The sequence below is a fragment of the Manis pentadactyla genome, chromosome X (genome assembly GCF_030020395.1).
Source record: "Manis pentadactyla isolate mManPen7 chromosome X, mManPen7.hap1, whole genome shotgun sequence".
Lineage (NCBI taxonomy): Eukaryota > Metazoa > Chordata > Mammalia > Pholidota > Manidae > Manis > Manis pentadactyla.
The window spans coordinates 75,798,702-75,818,471 of NC_080038.1; the positions used below are offsets into that span (position 1 = coordinate 75,798,702).

Below are 19,770 nucleotides of genomic sequence, written 5' to 3' on the forward strand. Positions count from 1 at the left end.
CAATGCCAACATTCCCCTTCAAGACAAAAATGGAGTAAGTCCGAGAGGGCTTTCGCAAGATAGGGCCATTCCCACAGCCTGCACAGTATTGTTCCCATCAACACTCCTGGGGAGGTTGGTGGCTGGTATCATCAATCCTGGGACCCAGTCATGCAGGCAGCCAGTGCTTTTGTGGACTGTCCCAGAACAAACTACAGCTCCTGCCTCCCAGAGAACTCGGGGTATGCCCCTGGCCCCAGTAGGCATGCAGCTGGCTGGATACCTGCCTGAGCTCCATAGGCCTGTAGCACTAGTGGAAGTTTGGGAGTGGTGCGGGGCTTGGGGTTTTGGCATGGCTGTTTGGGCTGTGGGTGTGAGTGAGCAAATGCCCAGGGCTGGCTTACAGCGGGCACGAACAGCACCAGTTTGGTGTTGCTGGGTATCTGGGAGGTGGAAGAAGCCTGCATTGGCAGGGTGACTGGACTCCTGCCTGGTTCCAGTGCTCAAACTTACACAAATTGGCTCACTGCCCCTGAAGCATGAGCCACAGGTAGATGGTTGGACTCAACTGCATGGGACCCATGGTCAGAGGGCCCTGTGCTGAGAGACAAATGGGACCCTGAGCACTGGAGGAACCCAGACACCCCAAGATGCCCCCTACAGTACCCAAGCTCTAAGAGGATCCACAGGAATGTTCTCAGGCTGTGGGCTTTTCACAACCACAGGCTCTTCGGCTGCCTGCCCCACATCATTTCCAAAGGCCTAGAGTGCTATCTCCACTCTTTGGTCTTTTACTGAAATGGTGCTTCTCTAGGCTGTGTTCGTGGTAAAGGAGGCATGTTACAGGTTTTTACATTGGGATCTAGCCATTCCCTTATCTTGAGTGGGCTTCAGAAGGAGGTGTATGGTGTAGGGTTCTCCTGGTTGACTGCCAGTCTTGGTTGTGATGACAGTTTGGCCAGATGAAGAAGGGGCATTGATGAGCAGTCTGAGTTTCTGCCATCTGAGGCCACAATCATGTGATGGCTTAGATCAGATGGGGTACTGGTTTGCTGTATAAGTGTGTACAATCCTCTAGTACTGCTTGATCAATGACAGGCACATTTCAGCACAGGTGACGGCTTGGAGGCTGCCTTGGTTATATCTGAATTTGTGTACACCCATACTCTTCCCCTATCTGTACTATCTATATTCAGAAGGAATGTAAGGAACAGCATTCTCCATCACCTCCAATCTTGGAGTCTTCTATCAGTTTCCCTGCCATTGGCTGAGTGCTTTAGTTCTGAAAATCATCTGCTTTCACTTATAATTAAGTTGCTCTTTTTTTTCTGTGGCCCAGGACAGGTGAAACTCAAATCCAGTTCCTCAGTGGCATCTTCCTCTGCTGATGGGCTACACTAGAGTAGAGATTTTGCCATTATTGTGTCTCTGTTCTTACTGAAATTTTAATGTGACTTTTCTATCCCTTGTTGTGCATTAGATGTTCAGTCATGATTTAGTTCTTCATCAGGAGGAATTGCTCTGTGTGTAGGTGTAGATTCAGTATGTACTTTGGAGATGAGTTCATGCTCTTTCTATGTAGTCATCTTGGACCTCTTTATGTTGGGAAGTATTTTTTTTATTACAAATTGGGTGTCATTACTTGTACTCCGCTCAAAGTTTCTATTTCTTTCTAATTCAGTCTTAGGAGATTGTAGCTTTCAAGAATGTATTCATTTTTTCTAGGTTGTCCAATATTTTGGTGTATAATTTTTCATTTTAATCTCTTTAAATCTTTTGTTTTTCTGTGGTATCAGATGAAAATTCTTTCATTTCTTATTTGATTTATATGAGTCCCTCCTCTTTTGGCTTGATTAGTCTGGCTAACGTTTTATTGATATTTTTTATTCTTTCAAAGAACCAACTTTCATTTCATTGATATTCTGTATCATTTTTAGCCTTTAGTTCATTTATTTCCACCTTGATCTTTATTATTTCCTTCATTCTGCTAACTTTGGGCTTTGTTTGTTTTTCTTTTTCTACTTCCTTTAGGTGTCAATTTGAATTTTTTATTTTAGGTATTTCTTGTTTATTGAGGGAGGCCAGTTTCACTATAAACTTCCCCCTTAGAACTGCTTCTGCTGAATCCCAAAGATTTTGAAACATTGTGTTTCTATTTTCGTATCTCTTCAAGTAATTTTTTAAAATTTCCTCTTTGATGTCTTTTTTGATTCTTTGGTTGTTTAGTAGTATGTTATACATCATCCATGTGTTTGTGTATTTTTCCAGTTTTCTTGATGTGAGTGATTTCTAGTTTTATAGCATTTTTGTCAGAAAAGATGTTTTGTATATTCAGTCTTCTTAAATTTATTGACACGTGTTTTGTTGCATGACATGGGATCTATCCTGGAGAATGTACCATGTACACTTAAAAAGAATGTATTCTGCTGTATTTGGATGGAATGTTTTATATATATATGTATATATACATATATATACACACATATATATAGATAAATATACATGTATACACATATATATATGTGTATATATATGTATACACACACACACATACATATGTTAAATCCATGTGTTCTAATATGTCATGCACAGTCAATGTTTTCTTATTGATTTTCTGTCTGGATTATCTATCCTTTTATGTAAGTGGAATGTTAAAGTCCCCTACTATGGATGAAATAAAAAGATGCATCTATATACTGGCTACAAGAGACTCACTTCACACTTTAAATTGCATATACACAAAACTCGCTGTAGATATAAAGACCCTTAGTATGATTGCATTACCCTCAATTTCTCTATCTGTTCATAATTGCTTTTATATACTTAGGTGCTTCTATATTGGGTGCATACATACTTTGAAGTGTTATGTCTTCTTGTTGGATTGACTTCTTTGTCATTATGTCCCTTGTTACACTTTGTTTTAAAGTCTATTATTTATCTGGTATGTGTTGCTATCCCAGCTTTTTTTTCACTGCTATTTGCACAGAATATCTTTTTCCATATCTTTACTTTCATTCTCTATGTGTCTTTAGGCCTGAAATGAGTCCCTTATAGGAAGCATGTAGCTGAACCTTTCTTTTCCTTTTTTATCCATTCAGTCACCCTATGTTAAGATTGGAGCATTTAAACTATTTACATTTAGAGTAGTTATTAATAGGAATATATTGCCATTTGTTTATTATTTTCTGGTTGGTTGATTTTGTGGTTCTTGTCTGTTACTCTGTTCTCCTCTTTATCTTTTCCTTTGTTATTGGAAACTTCCTTTAGTGTTGCATTTGTATTCTTTTGTCTATGTTTTGCCTATATATTATAGGTTTTTGGTTACCATGAGGTTCATATGTGATATCCTAAGTATATAGCAGTTTATATTAGGTTGATGGTCACTTAAATTCAAATGCATTTTAAAAGCACTACTTTTTTACTACCCCTTCACTTTTTATGTATACACATAGATAAATACACATATTTTTTTATTTTGTGAATCCTTTAACTAATTTTTTAGATATCATCAATTTTATTACTTTTGTCTTTTAACTTCATACCAGCTTTTAAGTGATTGATCTATTACCTTTACTATATGTTTGCTTTTACCAGTGAAATTTTTCCTTTCATTATTTTCCTACATCTAGTTATGGCATTTTTTTCTGTTTGAAAAAGTCTCATTAACATTTCTCATAAGGACAGTTTTATTGTTATGAACTCTTTTAATTTTTGTTTGTCTGAAAAATGCTTTATCTTGCCTGCAATACTGAATGATAACCTTGCTGGGTAGAATATTTTGGCTATAGGTATTTTTCTTTCAGTACTTTGAACATATCATGCCACTCCCTTCTGGCTTATAAATTTTCTGCCAGAAAAATTAGCTAATAGCCTTATGGGGTTTGTGTTTTATGTAAGCAGTTGATTTTTTCTTGCTGTTTTCAAGATCATCTTTTTATTATCTTTAATATGATATTTTAATTATTATGTCTTGGTTTGGACCCCCTTAGTTTCATTTTGTTTGGAGATCTCTGTGCTTCCTAGATGTATGTCATTCCCCGGGTTAGTGAAGTTTTCAGGTCACAATTCTTCAAATAATTTTTCTACCTCTTTCTCTCTTCTCCTTCTGTGCCCCTATAATGCAAATGTTAGTATGCTTGATGTTGTAATAGATGTTCTTTTACTTAACCGCACTTTTAAATTCTTTTTTCATTTTTGCTGTTCAGCTTGAGTGCTTCTAATACCATGTCTTCGAGATTACTAATCTGTTCTGCATCCTTCAATCTGCTGTTGATTCCCTCTAGTGTATTTTTCATTTCAACTATCATATTCTTCAATTCTGATTGGCTCTTTTTTTACATTTTCATTCTCCTTTTTTTATTAAGGTATCATTGAGAGAGGGTGTAGCCAAGATGGCGGCATGAGTAGAGCAGCGGAAATCTCCTCCCAAAACCACATATATTTATGAAAATATAACAAAGACAACATTTCCTAGAATAGAGACCAGAGGACACAGAACAACATCCAGACCACAACCACACCTGCGAGAACCCAGTGCTTCACGAAGGGGGTAAGATACAAGCCCCAGCCCGAGGGCACCCGAGTGCCCCTCACTCCAGCTCCCAGAGGGAGGAGGGGAGTCAGAGCGGGGAGGGAGAGGGAGCTCAGGACTGCTAAACACCCAGCCCTAGCCATCCGCACCAGAGCACAGACACAGAGCATGCATGGGGTCCTGGATACTAGGGAAACTGGACAGCAAGACCTCTGAGTGGGTCCCTGAGGCCGGCACCTGGGCACAAAGAAAAGTGAGCAGGTTTTTTGTTTTGTTTTGTTTTGTTTTTTTTGCTAGTGCTTTTTGGAAGTCTTAAAAGGACACGGACCCAAAAACTGGACGGAAATGTCCTGGGACACAGTCCAGCAGCAGGGAATCGGGGAAATTCTGGGCACTCTAACCACCTGGGCAGCAGGGAGCACAGAGGCCCCTCACGGAGATAAATAGCCTCCCTGCCGCTACCACTCCAACATGGTTCCACCATATCAGAGACACAGCCTGAGGCAAGCCACGCCCACAGTAACAGGGGAGATAAACTCCATAGCAGCCAGGCAGGAAGGAGAAGCCCTGTCTGTGTGCAGCTTCCCAGCACAAGCCACTAGAGGTCGCTGTTCTCCCAGAAGGGGAAGGCCACAAACCAACAAGAAGGAAGATTCTTCCAGCCATCACTCGTGCCAGCTCTGCAAACTATCTCTATTACCATGAAAAGGCAAAATTGCAGGCGGACAAAGATCACAGAGTCAAAACCTGAGAAGGTGACAGACCTAACCAGACTTCCTGAAAAAGAATTAAAAATAAAATCATAAACATGCTGACAGAGATGCAGAGAAATATACAAGAGCTAAGGGGTGAAGTCCGGAGGGAGATTACAGATGCCCGGAAGGAGATTACAGAAGAAAAACAAACTCTGGAAGGATTTATGAGCAGAATGGATAAGATGCAAGAGGCCATTGATGGAATAGAAACCAGAGAACAGGAATGCATAGAAGCAGACACAGAGAGAGATAAAAGGATCTCCAGGAATGAAACAAAATTAAGAGAACTGTGTGACCAATCCAAAAGGAACAATATCCATATTATAGGGGTACCAGAAGAAGAAGAGAGAGAAAAAGGGATAGAAAGTGTCTTTGAAGAAATAATTGCTGAAAACTTCCCCAAACTGGGGGAGGAAATAATCGAACAGACCACAGAAATACACAGAACTTCCAACAGAAAGTACCCAAGGAGAACAACACCAAGACACATAATAATGAAAATGGCAAGGATCAAAAACAAGGAAAAAGTTTTAAAGGCAGCTAGAGAGGAAAAAGGTCACCTATAAAGGAAAACCCATCAGGCTATCATCAGAATTCTCGACAGAAACCTTACAGGCCAGAAGAGAATGGCATGATATATTTAATTCAATGAAACAGAAGGGCCTTGAATCCAGCACGATTATCATTTAAATATGATGGAGGGATTAAACAATTCCCAGACAAGCAAAACTTGAGGGAATTTGCCTCCCACAAACCACCTCTGCAAGGTATTTTAGAGGGACTGTTCTAGATGGGAGCACTACTAAAACTAAACAGATGTCACCAGAGAAAATAAAATCACAGAAAAGAAAGCAGACCAACCAAATACTAAATAAAGGCAAAAAAATAAAATCAACTACCCACTACAAGCAGTTAAAGGAAACACGAAAGAGCACAGCATAAAACAACTAACATATAAAGAATGGAGGAGGAGGAATAAGAAGGCAGAGAAGAAAAGAATCTCCAGACAGTGTATATAAAAGCTCAATAAGCAAGCTAAGTTAGGCAGTAAGATACTAAAGAGGCTAACATTGAAACTTTGGTAACCACGAATCTAAAGCCTGCAATGGCAATAAGTAAATATCTTTCAATTGTCACCCTAAATGTAAATGGACTGAATTCACCATTCAAAAGACACAGAGTAATAGATTGGATGAAAAAGCAAGACTCATCTACATACTGCTTACAAGAAACTCACCTCAAACCCACAGACATGTACAGACTAAAAGTCAAGGGATGGAGAAACATATTTCAGGCAAACAACAGAGAGAAGAAAGCAGGGGTTGCAGTACTAATATCAGACAAAATAGACTTCAAAACAAAGAAAGTAACAAGAGATAAAGAAGGACACTACATAATGATAAAGGGCTCAGTCCAAAAAGAGAATATAAGCATTCTAAATATATATGCACCCAACACAGGAGCACAAGAATATGTGAAACAAATACTAACAGAACTAAAGGGGGAAATAGACTGCAATGCATTCATTTTAGGAGACTTCAACACGCCACTCACCCCAAAGGATAGATCCAATGGGCAGAAAATAAGTAAGGACAAGGAGTTACTGCACAACACAGTAGAACAGATGGACCTAAAAGACATCTATAGAACTCTACATCTAAAAGCAACCGGATATACATTCTTCTCAAGTGTACATGGAACATTAGGCAGAATAGACCACATACTAGGCCATAAAAAGAGCCTCAGAAAATTCCAAAAGATTGAAATTCTACCAAGCAACTTTTCAGACCAGAAAGGTATAAAACTAGAAATAAATTCTACAAAGAAAACAAAAAGGCTCACAAACACATAGAGGCTTAAAAACATGCCCCTAAATAATCAACGAATCAACGAACAAATTAGAGATCAAGGAATATATGGAAACAAATAACAAAACAAAGCCCCAACTTCTGTGTGATACAGTGAAAGCACTCTTAAGAGGAAAGTATATAGCAATCCAGGCACACTTGAAGAAGGAAGAACAATCCCAAATGAATAGTCTAACATAACAATTATTGAAACTAGAAAAAGAAGAACAAATGAGGCCTAAAGTTAGCAGAAGGAGGGACAAAATAAAGATCAGAGAAGAAATAAACAAAATTGAGAACAATAAAACAATAGCAAAAATCAACGAAACCAAGAGCTGGTTCTTTGAGAAAATAAACAAAATAGATAAGCCTCTAGTCAAACTTATTAAGAGAAAAAGAGAATCAACACAAATCAACAGAAACAGAAATGAGAATGGAAAAATCATGACAGATTCCACAGAAATACAAAGAATTATTAAAAACTACTATGCTAACAAGTCTAGAAGAAATGCACAACTTCCTAGAAAAATGCAACCTTCCAAGACTGACCAAGGAAGAAACACAAAAGGTAAACAAACCAATCACGAGCAAAGAAATTGAAACGGTAATCAAAAAACTACACAAGAACAAAACCCCCATGCCAGATGGATTCACCTCAGTATTTTATCAGACACACAGAAAATACATAATACCCATTCTCCTTAAAGTTTACCAAAAAAGAGAAGCGGACGGAATACTCCCAAACTCATTCTATGAAGCCAACATCACCCTAATACCAAAACCAGGCAAAGACCCCACCAAAATAGAAAATTACAGACCAATATCCCTGATGAACGTAGATGCAAAAATACTCAATAAAATACTAGCAAACCAAATTCAAAAATTTATTAAAGGATCATACACCATGACCAAGTGGGATTCATTCCAGGGATGCAAGGATGGTACAACATTCGAAACTCCATCAACATCATCCACCACATCAACAAAAAGAAAGACAAAAACCACATGATCATCTCCATAGATGTGGAAAAGCATTTGACAAAATTCAACATCCATTCATGATAAAAACTCTCAGCAAAATGGGTATAGAGGGCAAGTACCTCAACATAATAAAGGCCATATATGATGAACCCACAGCCAACATCATACTGAACAGCAAGAAGATGAAAGCTTTTCCTCTGAGATCAGGAACAAGACAGGGATGCCCACTCTCCCCACTGTAATTCAACATAGTACTGGAGGTCCTAGCCACAGCAATCAGACAAAAAAAAGAAATACAAGGAATCCAGATTGGTAAAGAAGAAGTTAAACTGTCACTATTTGCAGATGGCATGATATTGTACATAAAAAACCCTAAAGACTCCACTCCAAAACTACTAGAACAGATATCGGAATGCAGCAAAGTTGCAGGATACAAAATTAACACACAGAAATCTGTGGTTTTCCTATACACTAACAATAAACTAATCGAATGAGAAATCAGGAAGACAATTCCACTCACAATAGCATCAAAAAGAATAAAATACCTAGGAATAAACCTAACCAAGGAAGTGAAAGACCTATACCCTGAAAACTACAAGTCACTCTTAAGAAATTAAAGGGGACAGTAACAAATGGAAACTCATCCCATGCTCCTGGCTAGGAAGAATTAATATCATCAAAATGGCCATCCTGCCCAAAGCAATATACAGATTTGATGCAATCCCTATCAAATTACCAGCAACATTCTTCAAAGAACTGGAACAAATAGTTCAAAAATTCATATGGAAACACCAAAGACGCCAAATAGCCAATGCAATCCTGAGAAGAAAGAATAAAGTGTGGAAGATCTCACTTGCCAACTTCAAGTTCTACTACAAAACCACAATAATCGAGACAATTTGGTACTGGCACAAGAACAGAGCCACAGACCAGTGGAAAATATTAGAGATTCCAGACATTAACCCAAACATATATGGTCAATTAATATTTGATAAAGGAGCCATGGACATACAATGGGGAAATGACAGTCACTTCAAAAGATGGTGCTGGCAAAACTGGACAGCTACATGTAGGAGAATGAAACTGGACCATTGTCTAACCCCATACCCAAAAGTAAATTCAAAATGGATCAAAGACCTGAATGTAAGTCATGAAACTATAAAACTCTTAGAAAAAAAACATAGGCAAAAATCTTTTAGACATAAACATGAGTGACCTCTTCTTGAACATATCTCCCAGGGCAAGGAAAACAATAGCAAAAATGAACAATTGAGACTATATTAAGCTGAAAAGCTTCTGTACAGCAAAAGACACCATCAATAGATCAAAAAGGTACCCTACAGTATGGGAGAATATATTTGTAAATGACAGATCCGATTAAGGCTTGACATCCAAAATATATAAAAAGCTCACCCACCTCAACAAACAAAAAACCAATAATCCAATTAAAAAATGGGCAGAGGAACTGAACAGACAGTTCTCCAAAAAAGAAATACAGATGGCCAACAGACACATGAAAAGATGCTCCACATCGCTAATTATCAGAGAAATGCAAATTAAAACCACAATGAGGTATCACCTCACACCAGTAAGGATGGCTACCATCCAAAAGACAAACAACAACAAATGATGGCGAGGTTGTGGAGAAAGGGGCACCCTCCTACACTTCTGGTGGGAAAGTTAATTAGTTCAACCATTGTGGAAAGCAGTATGGAGGTTCCTCAAAATGTTCAAAATAGACTTACCATTTGACCCAGGAATTCTACTCCTAGGAATTTGCCCTAAGAATGCAGCACTCAAGTTTGAAAAAGACAGATGCACCCCTATGTTTATCGCAGCACTATTTACAATAGCCAAGAATTGGAAGCAGCCTAAGTGTCCATCACTAGATGAATGGATAAAGAAGATGTGGTACATATACACAATGGAATATTATTCAGCCATAAGAAGAAAACAAATCCTACCATCTGCAACAGCATAATTGGAGCTAGAGGGTATTATGCTCAGTGAAATAAGCCAAGCGGAGAAAGAGATATACCAAATGATTTCACTCATCTGTGGAGTATGAGAACAAAGGAAAAACTGAAGGAACAAAACAGCAGCAGAATCACAGAACCCAAGAATGGACTAACAGGTACCAAACTTAAAGGGACTGGGGAGGATGGTTGGGCAGGGAGGGATAAGGGGGGGAAGAAGAAAGGGGGTATTATGATTAGCATGCATAATGGGGGGGAGAAAGGGGAGGGCTGTACAACAAAGAGAAGACAAGTAGTGATTCTACAACATTTTGCTTTGCTGATAGACAGTGACTGTAAAAGGGTTTGTGGGGGGGGAGCTGGTATAGGGGGAGCCTAGTAAACATAATATTCTTCATGTAATTGTAGATTAATGATAACAAAAAAAGAAAGAAAGAAAACGTTGATTACTCCCTGATAGGATAAAAATGACTGCAAATCACCGATTAATGCCTGCTTTAAATAGACTTAATTTTGATCTTTTACAGGGTGTCAGATGATCAGCTATGGAAGTACATTTTTCTGATTATATTCCTTTCTCTTAAAAAAAAAAGCATTTCCTGTGTGGTGATCTCCAATAAGTTCTTGACAATGGTATAAAGGGCATATCAAAGTGTGGGTGAAATGTTTGTGTTTATACAGAGGATCAAAGCCTAATTTGGCTACCCAGAAAACGAATTAAGATATGATATGAAGAAGAACTTCCAACATCAACATTCCCTGGAAGAGTCATTCCAGAAGATGATCATCAAAAAACTTCAACAAAGATCCTGGCGCTGTTGCAGTTGTAGCTGCATTCATCCCACCGGTTCCTGAACTTGCCATTGGAATGAAGAAGGAGATATCTGAGCTGGCCTGTGCATACAGTAAAACAACAAATTTGACTGGATCTATACTGTCGGAACTCAACCAAGAATTAGGAGAAGTGCAAGTTGCAGTGCTCCAAAATCTTGCGACTATAGACTATCTACTGTTAAAAGAACATATGGGATATGAACAGTTCCCAGGAATGTGTTGTTTTAATTTGTCTGATTTTTCTCAAAATATTCAAATTCAGTTAGACAATATCCATCATATCATTGATAAGTTTTCACAAATGCGTAGGGTGCCTTACTGGTTTTCTTGGTGTCACTGGATATGGCTGGTAATTGTAGGTCTGCTTTGGTTATGTAGCTGTATTCCTATTATGTTAATGTGTGCATGCAATTTAGTTAGTAATTTAAAACCTATGCACGCTTATGTTACACTACAAGAAGATATGCCAAAGAAATAGGCAATCTTCCCATGTTTTCTTCCATCTGCTACTTTTATAGCTTCTCTTCTTCCTTCATAATTATAACTCCTTAATAGAAATCGTGCCTCATATCAAAATTACCGAGTATTATAATTTTTCCAAGTGGTAATGATACCTCAAGACAAATGCTGGGCATAGAAGCCACAGGGCATAAATCTGCAAAGAAGTAAAAAGATAACCTTTTCAAACAATATTGCTTCTCTCTCACTTACCAACTTTATATTTCCCTGTATGGACCTGGTAGATGACTGGTTAGCCAGAGATGGGTAAGATTCCTCAAGGGAGGAACAACCTAAGTCAGGCACAGTCACAGGGGGGCCATCAGGAGAGAAATTGGGGATCAACAGAGGTGAGGCTTAGAACCTCACCCCCCTGTTTTGAGAGAAATCTTCTGTATCTGTGGATGTTTTGTTGCCCTTGTCTAGCTTGGATTAATACTTAGTCTATAGGCACACACCTGATCATCTACATTTGCCCTCTTACAGCACTAAATTATGTTTTCTGCCTTTATCTTGCATCTACCTACCACTTCAGCATTTTATTAAAAATTAATAATAATAATAGTAATAATAATAAGGGAGAAATGTGGAATTCACATATAAACCAAGTATAAAAATCAAACGAATAATCATATTTGACCTGATTGTTTATAGTTCATGATGCGTGATCAAAACCGAAAGTTTCTGTGATGACTGCCCTTGCACTGTTCACCATGTAAGAACTTATTCACTATGTAAGAACTCGTTCACCATGTAAAAACTTGTTCGTTATGCTTCAGAAGATTGGAGACTGTTGAGAATTAGGCTTGGGGTTGATTAATGATTGTGCATTGAGTCCCCTACACAGAATTTTTTTGTTGTTAACAACCATATGATCAATAAATATGAGAGTTGCCCTCTCAAAAAAAAAAGATATCATTGATATACACTCTTATGAAGGTTTCACAAGAAAAACAATGTAGTTATTACATTCACTCTTATTACCAACTCCCTCCCCATACCCATTGCTGTCATTGTCCATCAGTGTAGTAAGATGCCACAGAGTCCCTATGTGTTTTCCCTGAACTACACTGTCTTCCCCGTTACCCCCCACATACCATGGTACCAATCATATTTTCATTCTCTTTTTTCCAAATTATCACTGAGTTCATCCACTTTTCTCTCAAGTCTGGTGTGCATCTTTACGACCATTGAATCAAACTCCTTGTCAGTTAGATTAACTCTTTTGTTTTCCTCTTTTTCTTGTTTTATCATGGTCTTTCATTTTCAGCATATTCCTCTATCTCTTAATTTTGTTTATCCTTCTGTGTTTTTTCTATGAATTAGGTGAAACAGCTATTTTTCCCAGACTTACAGGTGTGCCCTTGTGTAAGAACATGCCTTGTGTAGTCTGTGTCGGTCTGGTGGCTTTGGCTGTCTGGCTGGAATTGGCATGCGCTGGCTTTACTTGGCTCTTTGCAACTGAGCCGCCCTGGTTGGGTGATTAGAGTGGGAAGCATTAACCAAGGGGTCTCAGGTTCTCTGAACAGGGTCAGCTCTTGTGGGACTCCTGGAACCAAACTTGGGGTGGGCCAGGGTACCATGGTGCTTTTTGAAAACAGTGCCCTGAAGCAATGGCTGGAACTCAAGCAGGTGCTGGGGGATACCAGGGTGCTCTGTGTGTGGGGTGCCCTGGCAGGATGGGTTGGCTGGAGCAGAAGTGGGCATGGTCTGGATATTCCTGGGGCACTCCATTCTGGGAGTTCCCTGGCATGATGACTAGAGCTAAGTGGGTGCAGGCTTGCGGTGTCCCACTGTGTGCAGCACTGGTGCAGCCATCATGGGGTGTCTGGAGCTAAGGCAGGTGTGGGCATTGTGGTCACCTTTGTGGGACATCTGGATATGGTTTGGGCCAGGTTTATGGGGCTTGCTGATGTGGCAGACTGTCTAGTGTGCTCAGATCCTGATCACCTCTGTGCTGTCAAGATATAAGTAGAATATAATGATGCTCACCATCACCTATGATCCCAGAGAGATTTCCATCCATTTCCTCTCCATTTGGTGGACTATGTAATGTTAGTAGATGTACTTCCTTTACTTTTATTATAATTGCCCTTTGAACCATTTTTATTTTTCTGTGTCCCTGTGTATGTGACAGTTGAGTTGAGGCTCTTAGTATGCTACCATATTGGATCAAACCTCCATATGCATATATGATTACATATTGCTTGTTTGCCTCTTAACATATACATATATTAGAATTTTAAATGTAAAACATTATATGAAAAAATAAAATTATCTATAACCCAATGATTACCATTTTGATGTATTAATTTCCATTCAATTAATAATAAATGTATTTGTTTTGATATAATAGATATCACACCGTACATAAAGTTTTATGTTCCTGGTTTTCTTCATGCAAATGTTGGGGATACAGTGATGAGTAAAATAGACATGAATCCTTTGTGGAGTTTTATTTATTTATTTATTTATTTATTTATTTATTTATTTATTTATTTATTTTGTTATTTTTATTTTGCTATCATTAACGTACAATTACATGAACAACATTATGGCTTCTAGACTCCCCCTATTATCAAGTCCCCACTACATACCCCATTACAGTCACTGTCCATAAGCCTAGTAAGATGCTATAGAATCACTACTTGTCATCTCTGTGTTATACTTCCTTCCCCCTCATGGAGTTTTAATATAGTGATTTACTGAAAATATTGCTTAATCTTGGACGTCACGAGTATTTCCAAATTGTAATATTTTGTGTAAAACTATAATGCATGGCTTTGTGCTGAAATAATAAGTTCCTAAGGATGCATTCCTAGGAGTAGAATTGCTGGATTAGAGGGAAGGAAAATTTCTCAAGTTCCTTTATACATAGTTGATATTCGTTTATTCTTTTATATGATGGTGGTCCTTCTTTTGACATAAAAATTAAATGGTTTTCTATGATTTCCTCCAGAAAGTAATACTATTTGACAGGCTTGTGAACTTAGTTTGGCTGATAGAAGGGTTCTGATATATACTGCATAGTATTGCTCAAGTGAAACTAATTTGGTGTCTTTGATCACATTTTCTTTCCATTTTGAATAGGGTAAGTATGATATAATAAATATAATCTTTCAAAAATAAAGAAAAATTTAATGACAAAAGAAGTGGGAAGAAATTAGAATAACTAATGAATTGCTTCTCTTCCAGTGGCCAAAACAATGTTCATCTTCTATTATCAAGATCACATAAAAAGCAGTTGTTCCTGTGCACATCCTTAGCTACTTACTGAGTTTACATTTCATATAATGACAAGTTCACATTTGAAAATTTCCTACAAAGTAACACTTGATAACTTGTTCTAACAAACTCCATACACAACAGTTGTTTTATGGTTTGGGGAGAATAGAAACTATTTCTCAGACTTCTTTGTACTATTTTAATAGACATTTTATCTTTGCTTAATTTATACATCTAAGAATAAACTATATTCAAGTTATTTTGAGTGAAATCACTGTGAACATATACATAGTTTTGAGGGAGAAAAGCCTCAATGTGAAGAAAATGTATGATTACAGTTACCCTTACACAGAAGAATGTTTATACTGTTTTTATTTCAGCCCACATAATCCTTTCACACAAATATAATGTGTATTTGCATACATATATATATATATAATGGATATACAAGTACAATATATATATATGTCCGATGTGTACACATACATGCTCAAAACTGTTCAAATATGCTTATATCAAACAATTAGGTGTTTATTAAACAACCAGATTGATTCAGTCAATGAAAAACTGATTTTTTAAATTCATTTAAAAACATTGTGTGTGAACACAGCTACAATTTTGGAATAGATTTCAGAAGCACCCATGCACTAGAAAATACAATTACTCTGTCTTTCCCCTTTAATTTTCTGTTCACAGTCCATTTATGATGTCATCACTCAAACATTACCAATTTAAACTTACAATGCTAAAGTCCTGACAACATACAGGCAGGGGAAATGTCTCTTCCAAGACTGTAAGTCCTCTTTATAGTTCCTTTTAGTGTTTTTAATGACTACTAGGCTCAATTTAGCTAAATATTTACATTTTGAAATGTAAATAATGTTTCCCTCATAGTAATTTCATTTATAGATTATAAGTATTTTAAGGACAGGTATGAAATTCTCATCAAAATCTTGTTGTTTTGCTTTCAGATTTAGCTAGTCCAGACTCTTTCACGAAATAGTTGTATGTCTCACCATTCTATCGTTCTGAGCACTTTTTTTAAAATTTTGGTATCATTAATCTATAATTACAAGAAGGACATTATGTTTACTAGGCTCCCCCCTTCACCAAGTTCCCCCCACATCCCCGTTCACAGTCACTGTCCATCAACACAGTAAGATGCTGTAAAATCACTCCTTGTCTTCTCTGTGTTGCACAGCCCTTCCCGTGCCCCCTCAACAATATACACGCTAAACGTAATGCCCGCTTTCTTTTCTTCCTGCCCTTATCCCTCCCTTCCCACCCGTCCTCCCCAGTCCCTTTCCCTTTGGTAACTATTAGTCCATTCTTGGGTTCCGTACTTCTGCTGCTGTTTTGTTCCTTCAGTTTTCTTTTGTTCTTATGCTCCACATATGAGTGAAATCATTTGGTACTTGTCTTTCTCCGACTGGCTTATTTCACTGAGCATAATACCCTCTAGCTCCATCCATGTTGTTGTGAATGGTAGGATTTGTTTTTTTCTTATGGCTGAGTAATATTCCATTGTGTATATGTACCACATCTTCTTTATCCATTCATCTACTGATGGACATTTAGGTTGCTTCCATATCTTGGCTTTTGTAAATAGTGCAGAGATAAACATAGGGGTGCATCTGTCTTTTAAAAACTGGAGTGCTGCATTCCTGGGGTAAATTCCTAGAAGTGGAATTCCTGGGTCAAATGGTATTTCTATTTTGAGCATTTTGAGGAACCTCCATACTGCTTTCCACAATGGTTGAACTAATTTACATTCCCACCAGCAGTGTAGGAGGGTTCCCCTTTCTCCACAACCTCACCAACATTTGTTGTTGTTTGTCTTTTAGATGGTAGCCATCCTTACTGGTGTGAGATGATATCTCATTGTGGTTTTAATTTGCATTTCTCTGATGACAAGCAATGTGGAGCATGTGTCTGTTGGCCATCTGAATTTCTTCTTTAGAGAAATGTCTATTCAGCTCCTCTGCCCATGTTTTAATTGGATTATTTGCTTTTTGTTTGTTGAGGTGTTTGAGCTCTTTATATATTTTGGATGTCAACCCTTTATCGGATCTGTCATTTTCGAATATATTCTCCCATACTGTAGGATACCTTTTTGTTCTATTGATGGTGTCCTTTGCTGTACAGAAGCTTTTCAGCTTGATATAGTCCTATTTGTTCATTTTTTCATTTGTTTCCCTTGCCCAGGGAGATATGCTCAAGAAGAGGTCACTCATGTTTATGTCTAAGAGAATTTTGCCTATGTTTTTTTTCTAAGAGTTTTATGGTTCCATGACTTACATACAAGTCTTTGATCCATTTAGAATTTACTTTTGTGTATGGGGTTAGACAGTGATCCAGTTTCACTCTCTTACATGTAGCTGTCCAGTTTTGCCAGCATCATCTGTTGAAGAGACTTTCATTTCCCCATTTTATGTCCATGGCCCCTTAATTGAATATTAGTTGACCATATATGTTTGGATTAATGTTTGGAGTCTCTATTCTGTTCCAATGGTCTGTGGCTCTGTTCTTGTGCCAGTACCAAATTGTCTTGATTACTATGGCTTTGTAATAGAGCTAGAAGTTGGGGAGTGAGATCCCCCCCACACTTTATTCTTCCTTCTCAGGATTGCTTTAGCTATTCGGGGTCTTTGGTGTTTCCATATGAATTTTTGAACTATTTGTTCCAGTTCATTGAAGAAAGCTGTTGGTAATTTGATAGTGATTGCATCGAATCTGTATATTGCTTTGGGCAGGATGGTCATTTTGATGATATTAATTCTTCCTAGCCAGGAGCATGGGATGAGTTTCCATTTGTTAGTGACCTGTTTAATTTCTCTTAAGGTGTCTTATAGTTTTCAGGGTATAGGTCTTTCACTTCCGTGGTTAGGTTTATTCCAAGGTACTTTATTCTTTTTGATGCTATTGTGAATGGAATTGTCTTCCTGATTTCTCTTTCAATTAGTTTATTGTTAGTGTATAGGAAAACCACAGATTTCTGTGTGCTAATTTTGTATCCTGCAACTTTGCTGAATTTCAATATTAGGTCTAGTAGTTTCGGAGTGGAGTCTTTAGGATTTTTTATGTACAATATCATGTCATCTGCAAATAGTGACAGTTTAACTTCTTCTTTAAAAATCTAGATTCCTTGTATTTCTTTGTTTTGTGTAATTGCCATGGCTAGGCCCTCCAGGACTATGTTAAATAACAGTGGGGAGAGTGGGCATCCCTGTCTTGTTCCCGATCTCAGAGGAAATGCTTTCAGCTTCTCGCTGTTCAGTATGATGTTGGCTGTGGGTTTATCATATATGGCCTTTATTATGTTGAGGTACTTGCCCTCTATACCCATTTTGCTGACAGTTTTTATCATGAATGGATGTTGAATTCTGTCGACTGCTTTTTCAGCATCTATGGAGATGATCATGTGGTTTTTGTCTTTCTTTTTGTTGATGTGGTGGATGATGTTGATGGATTTTTGAATGTTGTACTATCCTGGCATCCCTGGGATGAATCGCACTTGGTCATGGTGTATGATCCTTTTGATGTATTTTTGAATTCGTTTTGCTAATATTTTGTTGAGTATTTTTGCATCTAAGTTCATCAGGGATATTGGTCTGTAGTTTTCTTTTTTGGTGGGGTCTTTGCCTCTTTTGGTATTAGGGTGATGTTGGCTTCATAGAATGAGTTTGGGAGTATTCCCTCCTGTTCTATTTTTTGGAAAACTTTAAGGAGAATGGGTATTATGTCTACTCTGCATGTCTGATGAAATTCTGAGGTAAATCCATCTGGGCCGGGGTTTTGTTCTTTGGTAGTTTTTTGATTACCGCTTCAACTTCGTTGCTGGTAATTGGTCTGTTTAGATTTTCTGTTTCTTTCTGGGTCAGTCTTGGAAGTTTGTATTTTTCTAGGAAGTTGTCCATTTCTCATTTCTCCTAGGTTTCCCAGCTTTTTAGCATATAGGTTTTCATAGTACTCTCTATTAATTCTTTTTATTTCTCCTCTTGGTTTCATTGATTTTTGCTATTGTTTTAGTCTTCTCAATTTTATTTATTTCTTCTCTGATCTCTATCATGTCCCTCTTTCTGCTGACCTTAGGCCTCTTTTTTTTCTTCTTTTTCCAATTTCGATAATTGTGATATTAGACCATTCATTTGGGATTGTTCTTCCTTCTTTAAATATGCCTGGATTGCTATATACTTTCCTCTTAAGACTGCTTTTCTGTATCCCACAGTAGTTGGGGCTTTGTGTTGTTGTTGTCATTTGTTTCCATATATTGCTTGATCTACATTTCAATTTGGTCACTGATCCATTGATTATTTAGGAACATGTTGTTAAACCTCCATGTGTTTGTGAGCCTTTTTGCTTTCTTCGTACAGTTTATTTCTAGTTTTATGCCTTTGTGGTCTGAAAAGTTGGTTGGTAGGATTTCAATCTTTTGGAATTTACTGAGGCTCTTTTTGTGGCCTAGTATGTGTTCTATTCTGGAGAATGTTCCATGTGCACTTGAGAAGAATGTGTATCCTGTTGCTTTTGGATGTAGAGTTCTGTAGATGTCTATTAGGTCCATCTGTTCTACTGTGTTGTTCATTGCCTCTGTGTCCTTACTTATTTTCTGTCTGGTGGATCTGTCCTTTGCAGTGAGTGGTCTGTTGAAGTCTCCCAGAATGAATGCATTGCATTCTATTTCCTCCTTTAATTCTGTTAGTATTTGTTTCACATATGTTGGTGCTCCTGTATTGGGTGCATATATATTTATAATGGTTATATCCTCTTGTTGGACTGAGCCCTTTATCATTATGTAATGTCCTTCTTTATCTTTTGTTACTTTCTTTATTTTGAAATCTATTTTGCCTGATACTAGTATTGCAACACCTGCTTTTTTCTCTCTGTTTGCATGAAATATCTTTTTCCATCCCTTGACGTTAAGTCTGTGCATGTCTTTGTGTTTGACATGAGTCTCTTGTTAGCGTCATTTAGATGGGTATTGCATTTTTATTTATTCTTTTACTTTTGTCTTTTGTTTGGTGCATTCAGTTCATTTACATTTGGGGTGATTATTGAAACCTATATACTTATTGCTATTGCAGGCTTTAGATTCGTGGTTACCAAATGTTCAAGGGTAGCTTTTTTACTTCTCTACTATCTAT

The 19,770-nt window shown here is 37.6% G+C and overlaps 1 protein-coding gene across 1 annotated transcript in view; it reads left to right on the plus strand.

Annotated features, from left to right (window-relative positions):
* The first annotated feature begins 223 nt into the window (after window positions 1–223).
* The window catches only part of CYLC1 (cylicin 1), a 68,729-nt gene continuing 49,182 nt past the window's right edge, over window positions 224–19,770 (plus strand). Inside the window, 1 exon segment of the mRNA XM_057495361.1 lies at window positions 224–453. Within this exon segment, the coding sequence (XP_057351344.1) occupies window positions 224–453 (230 nt within the window).